The 21,498-nt window shown below is 43.5% G+C and overlaps 1 protein-coding gene across 9 annotated transcripts in view; it reads left to right on the forward strand.

Annotated features, from left to right (window-relative positions):
- mctp1a (multiple C2 domains, transmembrane 1a) overlaps nt 1-21,498 on the forward strand; it is a 733,548-nt gene that overhangs the window by 572,934 nt on the left and 139,116 nt on the right. For all 9 annotated transcript variants that reach the window (XR_005942877.1, XM_041186933.1, XM_041186932.1 and 6 more), the window contains one exon: nt 16,332-16,451. Coding sequence is in view for 8 of the 9 variants with exons in the window: in XM_041186933.1 (XP_041042867.1) it covers nt 16,332-16,451 (120 nt within the window). In the remaining variant the exon portion in view is untranslated. The remainder of the gene's footprint in view (nt 1-16,331; nt 16,452-21,498) is intronic.

Consider the following 21,498-nt stretch of genomic DNA (forward strand, 5'->3'; position numbering starts at 1 on the left):
TACCCTAGCCAGTCTTGCCACACAGGTAAAGGGAATTTTCATGCTGCTCCCTGTTTTTCCAAGAGAAACAATACATCAGTGACTTATATGAACCAAGTGTGCAATAAAGGCAGGGAGATATGATTCAGAAATACTAATTTTTACACCCGTGAGTCTCAGATGTAACACAGCAACATATTGGGCTGAATTTTCCCAAATTTGCACTAAGTGCAGTTGCGGGCAGGTAAAACGACATTTTACCCGCCAGTCGCAATGGCGGGCTTTCACGGCGCATCAGCCCGAACCAGCCTCATTACTTTTGCACTCCTGAGAAACACGCAGTGTCCATGGTGGGTGGGCTCTCATTGGCCCACCCACCACCATCACACCGGGCACCATGTTTAAAGTCCAGCCGCAAGCACAGTGCTCAATGCTTCCAGCTCACCACTGCTGCATGGAAGACATAGCCCTGAAACTGAAGAAGACTGCAGCCCCCAGGTTCAACGACGGATCCCTCAAGCGACTGCTGGATGCCGTGGAGGACGGCAGGGATGTCATGTACACCTGCTCTGGCTGCAGGATGATCAGCAACGTGACCAATCCAGCTTGAGAGGCAGTGGAAACGGTGGTCAGCGCTCACGTCCTTCAGAAGAGGACAGCCGCCCAGCGCCGGAAGAGGATGAATGATCTCCTCCATTCTGCCAGGATGTGTCACTCTTCTCATCACTCTCAACTCACACAATCACAAACCCATCACACATCCACAGGGCCTTCACTCACTGCCAGTTCAAGTGATATCACCATTCACTCTTTCACACTCACCACCCACACAGGCCAGGCATATTTATCATCTGACCTGGCAGGCATCTTGTTTACTCTTTCTCCATCTCTATCCATGCAGGACAAGCTGGCACACAACAAGAGAGAGTGGTCGCAGGCTGGTGGCAGAATGCCCAAAACCAAGGTCCTCACGGGCTTTGAAAACAGAGCCATCCAGCTGGCCAGCCACGATATGGGCCAGTCCTGTGCTGACAGTGAGGTCGGCGCTGCTCTACCAAGTGAGGATCCAGCAATTTAACATACATCAGACAACCATGCCATGAGTGATGTGTCCTGTTTCACAGGTCACTGCCATGCATTAATTATCTCTCCATGCTTTAGCAGGCACATCTGCCAAACAGCCAACAGGGTCCATGACCCAGGGCCTCCAATCAAGCCCTGAAAAAACCTCTGGAGAGGAATCTGGGGGCAACCTCCCTGAAGCCCCATCACAGTGCTCATCCACACCCTCCACCAGCACAGAGACAGACATCTCAGTGAGACCTAGCTTTAGAGCAGCCCCTGGATCACAATCTGGTGAGCACATTGCACTTTCTGATCCACAATGGGTAGTGGCAGGGACTTACCAGGAGTCCAGCACTTGGAGGACTTCTGAAGGTCAGAATGTTGTTGAGTCTGGGTCAGATGACAAGCCTCTGGACTCAGTCATGTCACAGTTGCTGGAGCTGCAAAGGCAAGCTCGGAAACATCAGGAAGAGATGTCTGCTGCACTCCTCAGATTGCAAGGCACAATAGAGGAGTCCATCCTCCTTCAGGCTGAGGTGATAGTGCTGGCATGCCAATGCACCGAGGTCAATACTGATAGGGTGGCAACCACCATGGAGACCTTGGTCCAGGACTTCACTTCTGCACTGCTGCGCAGGCTCAACTCCATCGCTGACGCCATTATTGACCTCCAACAGTGTGTACACGAAATTGGTGGCGGGCAGCTCGATCTCACTCCAGCTACCCCTGCTCCTCAAGGAGTCAGCCTGGGGCCCCCGGGGCACCATAGGAAGGAGGATCAGCAGGTGCGCGCTCTGCGCCCATCCATCCAGGTGACTCCAAGAGTGCCTGGCCAATCCGACTCCCCTCTTCCTGTGACCTCAGCAGCTCCAGATCCATTGGCCAAGGAGGGTGCTATTGCCACACAGCAGGACCCCGAAAGCAGGCTGGAGCCCTCCAAGTCTCGGCCCTCCAGAGGACACCCCCCAAAGTCATCACAGACAGGGTGTCGCAGTCAGCAGGCTGACTGCACCTCCACTGTGGATGTCCAGGGAGCAACAAGATGTAGCAGCAGGGTTAGGAAAGTTAAGGAGAATTAGTTGCACAGCCTGGGCACGGGTGTTAATCACTTGCACAAACTGTTTACTATTCTCAATAAACTCCCAAGAACATCTCCCTGCCTCTTCCCTGTGCTCTGTACAGCCTTCAGACCACAGTGATGGTCTAGCCCCACAGTCCCTGGAAATATTACTGATGCCTGCACCTTGGCAGTGCTTGTCATTGCTGCCAGAATGTTGTGGGCAGGCACCACAGAGTTCTCCCATTCTCTTGATGTGCTCTCAGCACCTTTAAGGAGAGGCTGGCCCCCATCTTTTCAGCGTCTGTGACTACTGATGCTGTGCTCCAGCTCCTGAAGGGCTCAGGTGCTGAAGGCAGACAAAGCATCAGATGTTTCTAAAGTTTCTTGGTTGCGTCTCTAAGATATGACCCTGATCATAGAGCGCAAGCGAGCTGCCCTCGGCAAGACTGGAGTCAGACATTCTCAGAGGCTATGTGAAGATCCATGGAATGTCCTCACTACATGTCGTCATCACCCTCCTGCGATCGAGCAATTATTAGTGCCTCCACTGCGTGTCCCTAACAGGAGCATTCTCACAGAGGGTATTCGCGCTGCCAGAAGCCAGACGGGAGTCAAATGTTCACAAATGTGATATGAGGATCTATGGGGTCACCTCCCTGCATGTTGTCATCATCCTCCACAAATCTAGCAGCTATGAGGGCATACCGAGTATGCCTGCCTCGTCTAACCAGTGCAAGGGCCTCATCCCTGTCATCTTCGACTCCGAGGACCTCCTCAGCCTCATCCCCGTCAGAGTCTTCCTCATTGGAGGAGATATGCAGCTCCTACATCTCCTCCTCAGCTAGCTCACCTCCCTATTGGAGCGCCAGGTTGTAAAGGACTCAGCAGATGACGACAATGCATGACACCCTCTGTGGACTATATTGCAGGGCTCCGCCAGACCGGTCTAGGCACTGGAACCTCATCTTCAGCATCCCTATGATCTGCTCCACCAAGTTGCAAGCTGCAGCATGAGCCTCATTAAAGTATCGCTCTGCTGCAGTCTGAGGCCACTGCACGGGTGTCACCAGCCACAGCCTCTGTGAGTAGCCCTTGTCCCCTGTCAGCCATCCCTGTAGCTTCTGTGGACCTTGGAAGACTCCAGGGATCTGTGATCGACTGAGGATGTAGGTGTTATGCACACTCCCTGGAAACTGTGCACACACCTGCAGGATGCATTCCTGGTGGTTGCATACCAGCTGCACGTTCCGTGAGTGGAATCCCTTGCAGTTTATGTGGTCCACCGTGTGTAGCAACAGAGACCTGAGCACCATATGGGTGCAGTCAATTGTACCCAGCACCTGTGGGAACTCCGAGATCCAGGAGAATCCAATGGCTCTTGCATCTTGGCTGTCCCAGTCCCAGGCGAAGTGCACAAGGTTGTGTGCCATGGAGAAGATGGCATCCGTGACCTCATAATGTGTTTGTGGGTGGCGGATTGTGAAATCCCAAAGAAATCAGCTGTAGAGCCCTGAAAGGAGCCACTGGCAAAGAAATTAAGCACTGCGGAGATTTTCACAGCCAGTGGCAGTGGATGTCCTCCATGTCCCCTTGGTCCCAAGTCCTGCAGTAAGTGGCAGATGTGAGCAGCCAGCTCCCTAGACATGCGCAGTCCTCAGTGATACTGGTTCTCTGTCATCTGCAGGAATGACAGGCAGCGTCTGTAGACCCTGGGTGTTGCTAAGCGCTGACCAGCTACGGCTCACTGTCGCTTCTGGGCAGCATGTGCAGGAACCCCTTCTTCATGAGGTTTCTGCTCCTGCCTTTGTGCGGCCAGGAGCCTCAGCCGCTCTCTCCTCCATCTTCTCTGCTCTTTGTAGGCCATCAGGCATGCAGCGAGGTCGCAGGTCTCCATGCTCCTGATGTGGTCCTCCTGCAGTGTGAAAGAGAGGGAGAGATGTGGTTATCATGGCTATACTTAGCATCTTTTCTGGCCCTATGTGAAGGCTCCTTAACACTTCCCAGAGAGTGCTGGCCACCCCTTGGATGGCTACAGATGAATGCGCTGCATGGCTGCCCTGTCAGCCTGCCACACGAGGGATACTGCTCTTAACCAGGATGCTGAGGTTGCAAGGGGGTGTGAGTGCCTCCAGCAGTGACTGCTACATGGCCAGCATTGGCAAGGAGATTGTACAATGTGTGTAGTCCAACTGCCCTGCTCCAGTAAAGTAGTTGCACCCTTGCAGCCTGTGCCGGGGAGGGGTGGAGGGGGCTGGGGAGGGGTAAGGTCTGGAACATTTGGTGGCACTTTGATGCCTCCGTGTTGCTTACGTGGGCAGGCGTCTAGGAGCCCGACCCCAATCATGTCACTACGGCTGTGCCCAAACAGGGCTGGCAGTGGTGCAGTGGTATTGTCACTAGACTGTTAATCCAGAGGCCCAGGGTAATGCTCTGGGAACCCAGGTTCAAATCCCACTATGGCAGATGGTGAAATTTGAACTCAATAAAAATCTGACCATAAAACCATGGCTGATTGTCGTAAGAACCCATCTGGTCCACTAATCCTTTAGGGAAGAAAATCTTACCCAGTCTGGCCTTCATGTGGACTCTAGACTCTTATATGCCCTCTGAACAAGGGCAATTAGGGATGGGCAATAAATGCTGGCCTAGCCAGTGATGCCCATATCCCTTGAACAAATAAAAAAACTGTCTCAGTTGCAGAGGCATAGTCAGATTATGCATCACAACTGCAAGGCAATGACCATCTTCAACAAAAAGCCCCCATAGTCAACATCTTCAGGGGTTACCATTGACCAGAAATATAACTGGAGCAGCTATATAAATACTGTGGCTATCAGAGCATGCCTGAGGCTAGGAATTTTGTGGAAAATAACTCCTGTCCTGACTCCCATTAGCCTATTCACCATCTACAAGGCACAAGTTAGGAGTGTGATGGAATAATTTCCACTTCCCTGGTTGAGTGCAGCTCCAACAAAACTCAACAAACTTGACACCATCTAGGAAAAAGTTACCCAGTGGATTGGCACCCGATCCACAACCTTAAATATTCACCCCCTCCATCACTGACTAACAGTGTACCATATACAAGATGCTCTGCAGCAACTCACCAAGCCACCTTCCAAACCCATGATCTCTACCACTTAGAAGAACATGGACAGCAGAAATACGGGAACAGCAGCATCTGCAACTTTCCCTCCATGTCATACGCCAACCTGATTTGGACCTATATTGCTGTTCCTTCACTGTTGCTTTTTTAAAAAATTCATTCATGGGATATGGATGTCGCATTTATTTCCATCCCTAATTCCCTTTGAGAAGGTGGTGGCGAGCTGCCTTCGTGAACTGCAGCAGTCCATACTGGGAAAAATCCTGGAATTCCCCCCATAACAGTATTCTGTGTGTACCTACACAAGATGGACTTCAGCGGTTCAAAAAAGTGACTCATCACCAGCTTTTCAAGGGCAATTAGAGTTGGGCAACAAATGGTGGCCTTACCAACAATGCTTACACCCCATGACTGGATAAAGAAACTAAAACTGTTGCTACATGATGTAGTGCACTCTGGTTACAATGGAAAACAAAAACAAAAATACCTGGAAAAACTCAGCAGGTCTGGCAGCATCTGTGGAAGGGAGCACAGTTAACAGTTCTGTTGAAGAGTCATGCGGACTTGAAACATTAACTGTGCTCCCTTCCACAGATGCTGCCAGACCTGCTGAGTTTTTCCGGGTATTTTTGTTTTTGTTTTTGATTTCCAGCATCCGCAGTTTTTTTGCTTTTATCTGATTACAATGGACTTCTGTTGAAGGAGGCATCAGGAGTGAAGCCCGAAATTCTCCCGCCATTGGCAATATGGCATAGCAGTGAGAAAATTAACAGTTTGGTCACCCACTCAAAGGCCAATTGATATCGTTTGTTAATATGTATTTTTGCAACAATTTTTGGAGCCAGCTTTCATTTCTGTTTACATTAAACTTACTTTTAAAGCACCTCAAATGCAATCTTTTTTAAGGCATAAGATAAAAATAAGCATTTCAGGAAAACTGATGTGATCAATTTCTGGAGTGGGGCTAGTGACTGCAACTTACTGACACAGAGATGAATGTGCTACCATACTGAGCCAAGGTGACAGGTATAGATACGTATAGATTTATATATTGAAAACTGTGTAGGGCATATCACTTGAGAAGAATATGTTTAAGAACTAATTTGCCAGTGACACTCACTGCTAACTTCTACTAACAGCCTTTGAAAATTTACCAAAACTCTTTCTTCATTTAGCAGTTACTCTGAAATAAGCTTGTGCACTCACATAGTGGAATTTCCAGCCCCGTCGCGGCGAGCCATTCAACTGTCCATTCATTTCAGAGGGACCAGAAGATCCCGCTGGTGGGAGGGGCTGGAAAATTCAGGCCACAATGTAGGCTTTGTGGCCAAGTACAAGACAATAAAAACATTTTATTTTCTTCTCATTGTACAATGATCTAGTGTTCAAAGTGTTTGGTTTTCTGTTTTTTGAATAACTTGAAACATTCTAGTAAATAGTTAAGTAGCTATCTGACCAGAAATGTTAGAGGTTGATGACAAGCAATGTTTCATATTAGCTCAGCGATATTAGTCGATGGCGGGCAACTTGTTGTCGAAGCAGCAATCCTACCTTCATAAATAATTGGAAACATTGGATGAATAAACAGTATTGGTGCAGGAGAAAGGCACCTTAATCAAATTAGAACAAAAAGACTTGCCAGGAATGTTGAGGCAACAATTGAAATTCAACTAGATAGGTAGTGGGAGGTGCAGGACTGCAAAATAAATGAATCGTAGATGAAATAAATTGTAGTTTAATTTAGTCAACAGTTGGGTATGGAAACAATACCCTGGGAGACAAATATGAACTCAAGAAAAAGCTGACAAAGAGACACATGAAGGAAGGGAAATCTACAATACGATGCTTTTTTTTTTGAATACTGGATACACTAACACTAAAATGATAGAACTGGAAGTGATTGTGCCAGCTGAGAACAACAATGTGGTGGGAATATCAGAAACAGCTAAGCCCAGAAGATTCAAAATTATTCTTCAGGGGTATAGAGTCTTTCAAAAGGATTAAAAGAAGAGGGTAGCCGTATATATCAGCAACTGGGAAATAAATGAAGTTGGTCCTTTGGGTTGGGAAGGAGGTTAAGCTAAAAAGAAAACTCTGTATAGAAATATTTGCTATTTATAAATTCAAGTTAATACTAGACGTTAGTCATTGATCACCAGGTCATCACAAGGAGGATGGTCATCTATGCTAAGAGGCGAGAGTGAGAAATTGAAAATTGTATTAAAGCAACTTTAGGACTGAAATCAGGAAGTTCTAGAAACAAAGGGAAGAATTTTTCACTTGGTGTGCGGGCGTGTGCTCAAGTGTAAAATAGCACGCGATGACGTTGGGCAAGCGTCCCGATGTTGATGCACACTTGCATGATATTTCGGTCGGGGCGTGCACTAAACCCGGAAGCGCGCCTGCCGACAATTAAGTGGACTATTAAGCCCATTAACGGTGCAATTAACTGGGATTTTTCGCTGCCCGTCCAACCTTACGGCTGGTCGGCGGGCGAATCAGCCAGGCGGCCTTTGCATTTTTCAGGAGCCCTCATCCAAGGGTGGGATGAGGTTTCCGTCATTAAATTTTTTTTAAAAATGTTTGGACAGGATTTTCATGTTGTATATGTTCAAGTGACTGTTTCTGATACATGGCCATTTTTTCCCAGTTTTTTAAATCTTCATTTTGTGTATTTAAATTCTTCAGCTCCTTGAGGCAGCTCTCTGCCTTCGGGGAGCTTTCATTTCGCGCTCCCCAGTGCCCATGCTGACATCAGCGCATGCCCTCCTCCTGCCCCCAACCCAGGCAGCGCTGATCATATCTGCACATGCTTCACGCTAGCTGGCCATTAATTGGCCAGCCAGCGTGAAATCGTAGTCGGGTGCTGATTGCCTGACCGCCCCTGGGCCCATCAATCACAGCCACACTTTGAGCTGAAAATTCAGACCAAAGAGTTGTTAACACATGGAATAAACCCTTGAATAGAGCAGTAGAGATGAAATCCTCAAATCATTTAATAAACAAATGGATGTGGCAATGGGGGGAACATTGTGTTGTTCTGGGTGGATGATTGAAGATGCATGAAATAGCCCTCCTTGTCTATAAGGGTCTTGTGTATTGACTATTATTTTCAAGTTACAAAGCCACATTTTAAATTGTGGAGATCTGAATCCATAAAGGCTATTGAGGCACAACTTTGAAGAGTTGTTAAAATGGGCTAAGCCCAATAGGCTTAAGGAAAATTGTATTTTGTGTCTATAGTTTGTAGGAGAATTGAATCTACATTCTGGAAAGATCACCCAGGAAACAATTTGTAACAAGCATTTTGTTTTTTGTTCATCTCTAATGTTGTAGGAGAATGTGAAGAATTTCATGGGCAGAATTTTCCACTCATCGGGCAGGCACGAGCCCGACCAGAATGAGTGTAAAATGATGCGCGATGACGTCGGGTGAGCATCCCGATGTCATTGCACATTTACATGATATATTGGTTGGCAAGCACGCGCAGGAGTCGGCAGCGTGCCCGCTGACAATTAACAGGCCTTTTAAGGCCATTAAAGTACCAACTGAATTAGATTTTTTGCTGCCTGTCCAACCTTACGGTTGGCGAGCAGGCAGAAAGACCAAGTGGCCTTTGGATTTTTTAGGAAACCTCATCCACGGGCGGGATGAGGTTTCTAACAGCAATTAAAAATTGAATAAAAATTTTTAGCATTTCATTCATAACATGTCCTTGCTCAGAGTCACATGAGGGGACATGTTTTGAAATATTCTAAAATTCTTTATTTTTCATTTCTTAAATCTTCAGCTTTCTGAGGCACAGCCTTCCACCCTTCTTTAAATATATTTTATCCCTTTTGATTTGTAAATCCCATTGTTTCCATTTGTCTTTAGAAATTACTTTTCCCAGAATATAAAAATCTTTCATATTCTCTTAATTGGGAAAAATCAATGTATTAACCTTGCATTATTTATTTTGCCAGTTGTAAACATTTTCCATGTCCCTTTGAAAATCAAACACCATTCCCACTTATCTAAAAATGCAAATTTCACACCGTCTCTGCTGAGACCTCGCCCTAGTTTACTCATCTCTGTTTCAAATGCCTGTTTTACACCTAATTCCTTTAATAATTTAAACCTTGCTGTGTAATGGTCTCTAGTTTAATTAAATTAAGCATAGGCACAGAACCGTAAGCCTGCTTTAAAGTATCCTGCAGTAATATTAGAAAATATATGATAGTTCCTGGACAGTATTCTTCTGCGCACATATCCAAGTATATCCAGCAACTTACCCGGGATTATTATTGCAAGATTTTAAAAATAAGGTAGTAGTATTTACAGTTTTGGACCAATAAACCACTAATGGAGAATGTGCTGTCTTGTCGACATCATTTTGTTCCATTTGACGGTATCATGCATAATAGTTTTACGTAGGATCACATGACAACAACCGTGATTGACAATGAGGATTTCACAATATTAGGTTGATTCTCCCTGTTGTTTTTCATTGCAGCCTATGAGAAATTACTTAGGTCCTGAGTTTGAAAGAAAATAGGTTCATAATGCTAGTTCATATCATTGGATTGATTGATATGAAGTGATAATTTATATCTAATTTAACATTAACATTTAACATCAAGACCTTCACATCTGGAGCCCATATTAAGTAATTTAAAGCAAGTATATGATCGTTGTTTGGTAGTACAGAACTTGAATATTGCTGAAAAAAGAGACATGTCAAAGCTTTTTGTCTTGCACTCACCTGGAATACCAATCAATATAAGGGGAAAACAACAATGTATACTGTATGAGAAAAGAGTGCTGATTGGTTGGCAAGTGGACTCTATTTGGTAGAGGCATTGCCATGGAGCATACACCAGAGTTGGTAACTGACAGTTAACTGCCAAGCATTGTTGAAATTTAAACCAGGCAGCTTGACCCTGAATGGTCAAGGCATTGCCCTGAGGAATGAGTCAGCGAATGGTTGACACTTACTTTGTTTAGCTGAAACAGGTGCAATGTGTGTACGTGTTCTTTCTGTCTGCAAAGAACAGGGCCCCATGTATTAATATATGTAGCTTCCAGTACACACACATGCATCACACTGCAAGCCTGACTGACAATCTTAAATTGGTTGTCAGCGTAATTCTTTGTACACTAAGGATTATTTAGTAAATGTTTTCCAATTGCAGAATCACATATAACTTTAGATGTTGTGCTTTGAGTTTTGCAAGGATGGGCTGGTTGGGTATGGTCTGTACCTTGCCCATTGCAAACAGTGGAAGGGATAGGCTGTTTACATAAGAACGTACAAACAAGGAACAGAAGTAGGCTATTTGGTCCCTTGAGCCTGCTCCACCATTTAATAAGACCATGGGCTGATCTGATAGTAACCTCAAATCTGCATCCCACCTGCCCCCAATAACCTATCACCCGCTTGCTAACCTGGAATCTATTCACCTCTGCCTTAAAAATATTCAGACTCTGCTTCCACCACTTTTTCAGGAAGAGTGTTCCAAAGATACATGACCCGCTGAGAGAAAAAAAATTCACCTCATTTCCGTTTTAAGTGGGCGACCCCTTATTTTTAAACAGTGATCCCTCATTCTAGATTCTCCCACAAGAGGAAACATCCTCTCTACATCCATCCTGTCAAGACCCCTCAGGATCTTATATGTTTCAAGTTGCCTCTTACTCTTCCAAATTTCAGCGGATACAAGCCTAGCCTGTCCAACCTTTCCTCACAAGACAACCTGCCCATTCCAGGTATTAGTCTGGTAAACCTTCTCTGGACTGCTTCCAACGCCTTAACAGCCTTCCTTAAATAAGGTGACCAATACTGTACACAGTACTCCAGATGTGGTCTCATAAGTGCCCTGTATAACTGAAGCATAACCTCCCTCACAATATTAGCTTTCCTAATTATTTGCTGTACCTGCATACTAGCCTTTTGCAATTCACGCACTAAGACAGCTAGATCCCTTTACATCCCAGAGCTCTACAATCTCTCACCATTTAGATAACGTGATTTCTTTTTTATTCTTCCTGCCAAAATGGACTGTTCCACATTTTCCCACTTTATACTCCATTTGCCAGGTCCTTGCCCACTCAATTAACCTATCTATATCTTTTTGTAGCCTCCTTATGTCCTCTTCACAACTTACTTTCCTACCTGCCTTTGTGTCAGCAAATTTGGCAACCACCTCATTCGTCCCTCCATCCAAGTTATTTATATAAATTGTAAACAGTTGAAGTCCCAGCACTGATCCCTGTGGCACACCATTCGATACATCTTGTCAACCTGAAAAAGACCCATTTATGCATACTCTCTGCTTCCTGTTAGGCAGCCAATCTTCTATCCATGCCAAAGTGTTCCCCCCTATGTCATGAGCTTTTATTTTCCTCAATAACCTTTGCTGTGCCACTTCATCCAATGCCTTCTGGAAATCTAAGTACAGTATATCTACCAGTTCCCCTTTATCCACAGCCCATGTTACTTGCTCAAAGAACTCCAATAAGTTGGTTAAACATGATTTCCCTGTTTGATACGATCCAACAGTCCTTGGAACATATGGCCTACATTCCTAGCGTTACAGTGGTACTGAAATTCATATACCACATTACTAATTTTTGTGGTAGGCAGAACATCTTTTTCGCTTGACGACAGCATCCTGGTAGTGGTGAATACCACTCGTGTTGCTTCTGCATAGTAGCAATGTGAAACAGCTAGCTTTACCTGTTGCTCAAATTTTTCAGACACTTTGCCCTTCCAGTGTAGTCTGAGGTAGACTGGGCACTTTTCAGGGCCGAATGTGATGGCCTTAGGCCCGTTCATGAGTTTGCTTGATACACAGTGCAAAATAATTTGATCAGGGTAGTCATTATTCTGCAGGATGCCTTTGATGTGCCCTATTTCAGTATCAAGCTTGCATGATGAGCAAATGGCTCAAGTCCTATTTACAAGGTTGCCAATAAGACCAATCTTATAACAATCTTATAGGAACTGTAAGACACCCAACGTGTTTATTCAACCATGAACATAGGCTTGCAGTGGACTGTGGCAGGGAACCCCCTGGCACATTTCTCAACTAGTACGTCAAGGAAGGGGAGTTCATTTGACTGCTTCATTTCGAAGATGAATTTGAATGCATTAAGACATGTAAAAAAATTATTACGTGCAGCTGCAGATTTAAATATAGCAAACACATAATCCACATATCAGAGATATGCGAGGGGTTGGAGGTTAGATGTCATTCCATCAAAGACACGTTTCTCATTGAACCCAACAATGATGTTTGTGAGAGCTGGACCTAGAGGGGATCCCATGGCAACACTATCTATTTGGGCATACATGGTGTTCTTAAAACTGAACTCAACTACATGAGTTGCCAAGTTCGTAAGTTCAAGGAATACCGATTCACACAATAGTGGTGGGTCTAGGTTGCCATGAGATAGTGCTGCAGTGCAAATCGCTATGGCTTCCTTAAGTGGAACATTGGTGAATTGGCTAGCAATATCAAATGAGCATAAAGACACAGCATTGCCATTGATATGCAAGTCCTGAAATCCTGTATGGCCTTCGCAAATGTGAAGGAGTCCTTCTCTATGCATGTGGAAAACTTAGTCAGAACAGGTTGTAACAATTTGGCCAATTCATGTTGTGCAGAACCAGTCATAGATAAAATAGGGCGTAAAGGGACATCACTTTTATGCGTCTTGGGAAGTCCATACATCCACGGATGCAGCGAGCCATGAGGACAAATCCTGTCATATATGTCATGTGGCAGCTCATCACCCTTACACAAGTCCAGCAAGTGTATTTTTTTTTAGCTTACTTTTGAGCAAGGCTGTCAGGTCATGTTGAGTGGCAGGTCCAATGGAAATACATTTTGATCCATCTTTAAGAGTGGCATGCATTTTGTTGATATAGTCACGCTTGTTAAGGATGACTATTCATGAACTTTTGTCAGGTTTACTGATTGCATGTCCGGGTTGGTCTTAAATCCTCGCAATGCCATAAGACATTTGCAACAGGGGTCGTCTTCACGGCTTGTTGTATCCTTGTATGTATGGGCTGTCCAAGACACAAAAATGATGTCCTTTTTTCACCTTATCTATGACCGGTTCTGCACAACATGAACTTGTTGCCCAAATAATTGGGCAAATCGTTACAACGTTGTTCGCAACAGGCAATGTACAGACCGTACCCAACCAGCCCATGCTTGCAAAACTCAAAAGACAGTGTCCAAAATTGGATGTGATTCTGTGATTGGACAACGTTTGCTAAATAACCTGCAACACACTAAGAATTACGCTAACAACCAATTTAAGATTGTCAGTCAGGCTCGCAGTGAGGTGCATTTGCATGTATTGGAAGCCACATATATTAATAAACAGGGTCCTATTCTTTGCAGACAGAAAGAATATGTACACACATTGTGCCTGTTTCAGTGAAACAAAATAAGTGACAGCCATTCGCTGACTCATTCCTCAGGTCAATTCCTTGACCAATCAGGGTCAAGGTGCCTGGTTTAAATTTCAACAATGTTTGGCAGTTAACTGTCAGTCACCATCAATGGTGCATTCTCCATGGCAACACCTCCACCAATCAGAGTCCACTTGCCAACCAATCAGCACTCTCTTCTCATACAGTATAAATTGTTGTTTTCTCCTTATTGGCATTCTTGCAAAGTGTCCTGATGAGTGCAAGACAAAAAACTTCGACATGTCTCTTTTTTCAGCAGTACTTAAATGTATGATAGTTACTGTTTTATATCCATACTAACAACATGTGTTTGTGATATTAAGATGCTAATACTGAGCTGTTTTCCACTTGGCCTTTCTCTTTAAGGCCACAGCTAGTGGAAATTTGTCTAAGAAATCACATCCTGAGGCCAATTAGAAGCTTGTTGCAGAATGTTTCTACTAATTGGCAGCGTTTTGTAGATCCCTGGCTCCTATTCATGAGGGAGTTGAGGTTGTCAAGGTCAGAAATTACTGGCATTCTTTTTCTTTCTATGGCCTGGATTTTTCAGATGGAGGTGTCTCGTTTCCCTCCATCCAAAGATTCCCCGCCAACTCTGGGAGCCCAACAGCCATTTTACGCTCAAATGAGCATTAAGCGGCTGCAGTTAGGACTTCCACACCTCACTTAGGAGGAAGTCCCACCTTAGAGAGCTGCCAACCAAACTGATTGGACGGCAGCTCTCCAGTCCCTGCAGCGACAACAGCTGCAGTGGACTGGTGAGAAATTACATGAAGATGACTAAGTCTGGGCACCGGAGGTCCAGGTAAAGTTAATGGGTTCCCGGGCAGGGAAGGTAGGGAAGGCCCTGGGGAGTGTGACGGGGGCGATCGTGGTCTCGGGGAGAGTCCAGTGGTGGGGAGGGAGTTCTGGAGGCCACCCAACTTTAAGGATGGTGAGCAGAGGGGGTGCCCGACTTCAGAAGGGGGCTTCTTATAGAGGCCCCCTCCTGCCTACCTGAGATCTAAGTCCATTGATTTTCAGACTTCCCCGACAGAAAGACAATCCTCCCACCAGCCTAAAAATGGCCCTTAAGTGGCCAATAATTGGGGCAAGGGTGGGCTTCCTGTCCAAGGCCTTGTCCACCCCATCATAAAATCACTGCTTGTTTGGGGCAGGCAGGAAGCTGGAGGGAACCCCATTCCTGCAATTTCACACTCCTGCATGCCTAAAAACCCACCAGTGGGGAGCATAAAATTCAGTTCTATGTCTTTTGCCACTTGAAGAGTAATAGCTGAAGTGTAACAGGCACAGCCCAGAGGTTGATGATGTCACTTGTGCTGCACTAAGATGATTAATCCAACATCAAATATAATGGTAAATTCTTAAAGAATCTATAAATAGCAAAAATATTCAAATATATCACAATGTCTGTGCACAGAGTAAGGCACAATAATAGCATGGCAGATGTCATATCTGTGCTTTAGATAAATCTATTTTCTAAACCTAATTAGAGAAAACTAAAGAAAAACTCAAGTAATTCACATTTAAGAAGTTTGCATCGCAACAATTATATGCTTTAAAGCATTCATATAACATTTATTTTACTATTATTTCATTTAAAATGAATAGGATAACATCTTTCAGGTACTTTCCTTTTACGTGATATTGGAGGAGACCAGAATGTATGGTTGACTAACTTGTCATCCACAAATGAGGATGGACTATGGGGTAAAACTAAAGGGAAAAATCAAGGACCATAATACCAATGTGTTAAATGTTTGTTCAAATGTTTCAGCAGAGAGTACTATTTCCAGAGAACAATATGGGTAATTGAGTTCTCATAGCAGGTTTTCCCTTTTTCGCAGTTTCCATATATGCACCATCATGGTCAGCACTGCAATAACATTTAATTTTGCTGATATCATTCTCCAAACTTTCAATTAACATGGTAATGAACATGGCAATAATTGTCAGAATTATCATTTATTACTACAAGTTAATCAGACATTTTCCTAGATCTTCAAGTGGGAAATACACAGTTCAAGCTCTTTTAACCAGTAAGACACATGCTAAGACCAGAAGGTAATCGGGCGAGAATAATACCTTTTTTAGGGGAAAAACTGCATCTTCCCCTGAGCTAAGTCTAAGTAAAATGTTGATGAAAGGTACAAATTTTAATTGAAAATCCTGACCTTTAATATAGTTATATTTTAATACAGTTACATTTTAACAGCTCGGAACTTCAATTTATTAATGCAGTCCATCACAGTCCAAGTTTAGTTCTCAGCTTCAGCTTCAGCATTCTGTTTCTTACTGTATCAGAATCACAGAATTGTTACAGCGCAAAAGGAGGCCATTTGTCCCATCATGTCTGCACTGGCTCTCTAAATGTGCATCATGACTTAGTGCCATCAGGTTAAAGGAAAGCACCTAAAAGCAGCAGTTGACATCTATCTCTCAAAATACAGTTTGTTATCGCCTACCAAATAACCAAACAGCAATATTGGTTGAACTCTACCAGCAACAGCTAATGTGACTTTAAAGGGCAAAGAATGGAGCACAGAAGTACATGAAAAGATTAAAAATAGATAGTTTAAGAAATAATCTGCTTGACTTCACTCTACATGATGTGTTTATGATTGATGATTTTTTTCCCTCATTATTTTGTCTAGATCTATCTTGTTGCAGTTTGGAACTTTGAACTCTGGGTGATCCCACTGATGCTGCTCGTGTTGATGATCTACAACTACTGTTTAATTAGATCAGGAAAGGACAACAGATTCAGCTCTATGGTAAGAATCACATTTTGTAATTTTCCCTGAATCAGCCTCAGGGTAAAACTTGTTTAGCTACTAGACTCTTAGAAGATGGATCTCGTTCTTACAAACAACAGTGCTCAACCTTTCCCTGCTATTCCACAACAGATTATAGCTCCTAATCACAACAGATTTAATGTTGTCAAAGTTATTGCATTGTTCATGCACAATACAGATATAGACATTCCCATTTCTCAAATACATTCTGTATTAGGGTATTTATTATGTCTATTTGTAATTAGAATTTCTTCTCAATTTAATTGACAGCAGTTTGAAATACAATTTGTGAAACCTTGCTGGAATCTGTCACTCATTACTAAAAAGGCAAGGAGTATTATTTAGACTCAAATGCTGCATTGGCTGATATGTTTTATTCTCAACTGTAGTCATAACAAGCCCAGGCAGTAGTAGCTTCTACGGTTGATTAGCTTTGGGCTTGTAAACAGTAATACTGCTGCATTGCTCTTTTTAGTAAACTCATCAAGGATTGTAATTTCTGGGGGGTTTTCTTTATTCTTTCATGTGTGTTGCTGGCAAGGCAACAATTTGTTGCCCATCTGTAATTGTCCTTGAACTGAGTGGCTTGCTACAGGTCTGGAGTGACATGTAAACTTGATCACATAAGGATGGTAGACTTCCTTCCCTACAAGGTACTAGTGAACCAGATTGGTTTTCCTGGCACCATTACTAGCTTCCAATTCCAGGTTTTATTAATTGCATTTAAATTCCACCAGCTGCTGTGGTGGGATTTGAATCTGTGTCCCCGAAGGTTACTCATCCAGTGACTTTACCACTGCGCCACCATCTCCCCCCCTGCTAACCTGAGATCTCATTGTGTTGTAAGAACTTTTAGCCATTTTTTGATAAAATTAATAGGGGCGACCATAATACTTAACTATTCTTTTTCATTTGAGAAACAAATAAACTTATGTAAAAACAAAAAATGCTGAAAAAACTCAGCAGGGCTCTAAGGAAGAGTCATATTGGACTCAAAAAGTCAACTCTGTTTCTCTCTCCACAGATGCTGCCAGACCTGCTGAATTTTTCCAGCATTTTCTGTTTTTATTTCAGATTTCCAGCATCTGTGGTATTTTGTTTTTCAACAAACTTATGTTTTTCTCCTTTATCTCATTTTCTTCCTCTTTGATTTTCTCTTCAGTTTTCTCCCATAGCCCATTCTAATTTGAAGGCAGCAAGTCAGTCAAACATATAGAGCTGGGTTTTCACACTTGAGGAGGGAGTTGGGAAAATTCCCGGTTTGGCCTGCCCACCTCAGGAGCAAGAAGAGATTTTCATTGTGGGGGCGGGCATGGGCTACAGTCCGGCCAGTCAATGCAGGAAAGAGTTTGGAGGCAGCCACAGGGCCTGCAAGGTGCCAGGGCAGGCTATTTAAAAGTTCCAACTTGGTTCTGTGGAACTTAGAGTTATAATGAAAACAGGCCCTTTAGCCCTCACACCTCACACCCTTTCCACCCCCTCTCAGCCCCAGCACATCCCCCATGCTCCATCCTGGCCACCTCATGCCCTCCCACATTCCCCATATGGCTCATTACGGCCCTCTTGCCAAGCTATTCCATGCCCATTTGCCCACTATACACTGTATAGAACCAATGAACAGTGCAACGACAATAAGATAAGTAAAAAATGCTTTAAAATAGTCATTTTTGATCATTTTCCACTTTCTTAAAAAGAACTCATTTTTACTGCAGGCCAGTAACAGAGCCAATCACCCAGACTCTTTAAAGTATTGAAAGCTGAAACTACAAGCACTTGAACCTCTTTACTTGTGTAAATGAACATTATGCAATTTACAGAAGAGATCAGTGAGCCAGAGCTGTCAATCAAGCAACCTTTTCCATGGAGCACAGCTGTTTCAGCACACTAATGGATTTCTGGGCTTTCAGCCAAGCCTCATTATGGATTCTTGACTGAGACCCCAGACATTAGTGTACTGAAGCATCTGAGCCCCAGGGAAACCATTGTTGCTTGACAGCTTTGGCATCCTGACCTTTTTTGTCAATTGTACAATGTTTATTTACACAAAATAAAGAGGTTTCCAGCACTTTCAGTTTCAGCTATTCATACTTTAAAGGGCCTGGATGCGTGACACTTTTATTGGCTTATACTAAAAATGAGGGTTTTTTTGCATTCATTCATGAGCAGTGGGCATCACTGGCTAGGCCAGTGATTGTCCATCCCTAATTGCCCTTGAGAAGGTGGTGGTGATCTGCCTAACTGAGTGGCATGCTAGGCCATTTAAGAGTCAACCGCATTGCTGTGGGCCTGGAGTCACGTGTAGGCCAGACCAGGTAAGGGTGTCAGACTTCTTTCCCTAAAGGACAATAGTGAACCAGATGAGTTTTGACAACAATCAACAATGGTTTCGTGGTTATCATTAGACTTTTTGATTCCATATTTTTATTAAATTCAAATTCCAACAAGTGCCATGTTAGGATTAGAACCCAGGTCCCCAGAGTATTACTCTGGGTCTCCGGATTACTAGCCACCACCTCCCCTTTTTTTAAGAAAATGGAAAGTTATCAATGAATCACTTTTTAAAAAGTTTTTTTTTTACATCCTATTGTCACTATAATGTTCATTGGCTCTATACAGCCTACATAGTGGGTGAATGGGCAAGGAAGTGTCATAGCTTGGCATGGGGGGGGCATGAGGGGCCATTGGGGGGGTGGGTGGGGGACATACAGCATGGGGCACATGAGGGCCATAGTGGGTGGTTGGGTGTCATATCTTGGCATGGGACATGAGGAGGACCTTCTGAACATACCTATCAAAAGGTGTCTTTGATCCGTGATCCACAATTCTTTGAAAAATTGGTCAGACCCCATGAAAATTGCGGAGGATTAGGACATGCCTATCTCTCCAATGGAGCCGGTCAGGTTGAGGGGTGCAGGGTGCGGGCTTGTAACCCGAACCTGCCCATATCCTTAAAAGGCACTCCTGAAAATTAGAAACCCCAGGAATGGAGCCGGGAATCTTGAAATCGGATCCAGCTGCCATTTTCACCCTTCCACGGAGTCTCTTGGACTCCATGATAATCAAACTCATAAAGCCATTTAGCTCATGAGCCCTCAGTCCCTTACCCGAATATTTGTTATTAATTTGTGAGCTGGACAGAGTGTTGGCAGGCTAATGTGGGAAGCATCAGAGCCAGTAACCGTCAATTCTTTATGTAATGTTCATGTTCAGGTATATTTATTTGGAACCACTGGAAAATGATCAGGAATAGATACTGGTTGATTTTCTTTCTCATAGCTGAACAAAAGTTTCCCAAAATATTTATTTATGGTTGGGCTCTTTCAAGAAATCTAGATGTTAAAAGATATATTAATAATCCTATCAATGATTTTAAAGTATCACTGACAGAGGCATGAACATTGAACAGAAGAGCTACCACTCACCTCAGGTTGGGTGTTAGGTGGTCCAGAGAAAATCAATCAATATGAATATAAGAAAAGGCTGGTGTTGCTTCACAAAAATGACCTCAAATAATTATCTTAATTAAGAACAAACTTTCATTTTTAAATATTTTCTTCAGTCTTGCTTTGGCCATTTGTGCTTCAGATACCATTTTCTATCTGGCAATAGTCTATACCAATATCACCCTTGAGACAGTTACTGAGTAATAGAAAACAGCAGCCTGATGTACCCTTTATGGTGGTCATTCCATTGGTTGTACAGAATGCAAAGGTGAGGGTAGTGAAGATTTAGGATGAGGCTTATTGTGTCCCCTTACGTTTGACCACTTCGAAATACAGCATTGCCTGTCTTCTGGAGCAGAGATATAGCTAATTGCAATATGGATTAATTTTTCATTAAGGGGAGTTTCAAACAGGAACTTGGGCTAATTCAGTACTCAATTGGGAATTCAAACTTTATTAATATCCCTAATTCTACAAATGTAAATAGTCAGCAAGGCTCTGAGAAGTTTTAGCCGGATTGCACCAGAAACATAATTTTAATGTTTGATGATTTTATGAATTTCCATTAAAAAATTACCATATCCTCAATCTTTAGTTATTAAACATGGAATTAAAATAGTAGGTGGGACCTCTGAATTGAATGGGTCAGCAATGTAGTTTAGTTAGCACATTATATTATGCCAGTTATGAAATCCTGCTGTTTTTCTTCTTTGCCTCTGTGTAAGGATCAGATTAGGCCAAATATCTTCTAAAAGATTTATTCTTGAAATACGGATGCCCTACCCTAGTTTCAACAATAACAAAATACTTAATGATAGTGCTTTTAATGTAATTAAACCTCCCAAGGTGCTTCACAGAAACATTATAAAACAAAGTATGACATAAAGTCACATAAGTTATTAGGTTTTAGGGAGAACCTTAAAGAAAAATGGAGTGCAACTGAGCTAACTGAGTGAAGACTTGGAGTTTGGCAAGAGGGGAGTAGAGAGGGTTTTAAACTGAATAGTGGGACAAGGGATCAAAGTTGGGAAGACGTGATAAACCAAAGAGTAGAGACAAGGCAAGAGAGAAAGATATTAATGGGGGGAATGATAAACAGACTGTGACAGGAAGGGACAGAGAGTACAATTCTAAGAGTAAATCAGCATGTAAGGCTAGACGCTACAAAAATAATAAAAGGACAAAACTAAGGACTCTGTATCGAAACGCATATAGCATTTGGAACAAAACTGATGAACTGACAACGCAAATAGAAATAAATAATGTCATGTTAATAATTTTAATATTTCTCTATTTTTTGACTTTTCTTACCTGTCAGTAAACTCCCTGAGACAACACTTTGCCTCAGGGAGCAGTGCGCTCTTTCGCACACATGCGCGAAAGAGCCCACTTTGACAGATGGGGAATCCCTCCACCCTCCGCGCAGGAAGCCCGCTAGGCGGGGCTTAATTGGCCAGCCCACTCAAAATGGCGGCTGTCCCCGTTTTGGCGGCAGTGTTCGGCTGCCCGCACACCGCCAAGCCAGTGGGGCCCACCCGTCATCCGAGGAAAAGGTGGAGGAGTGGCTTTGTTAATCAATGATG

The sequence above is a fragment of the Carcharodon carcharias genome, chromosome 4, assembly GCF_017639515.1.
Source record: "Carcharodon carcharias isolate sCarCar2 chromosome 4, sCarCar2.pri, whole genome shotgun sequence".
Classification (NCBI taxonomy): domain Eukaryota; kingdom Metazoa; phylum Chordata; class Chondrichthyes; order Lamniformes; family Lamnidae; genus Carcharodon; species Carcharodon carcharias.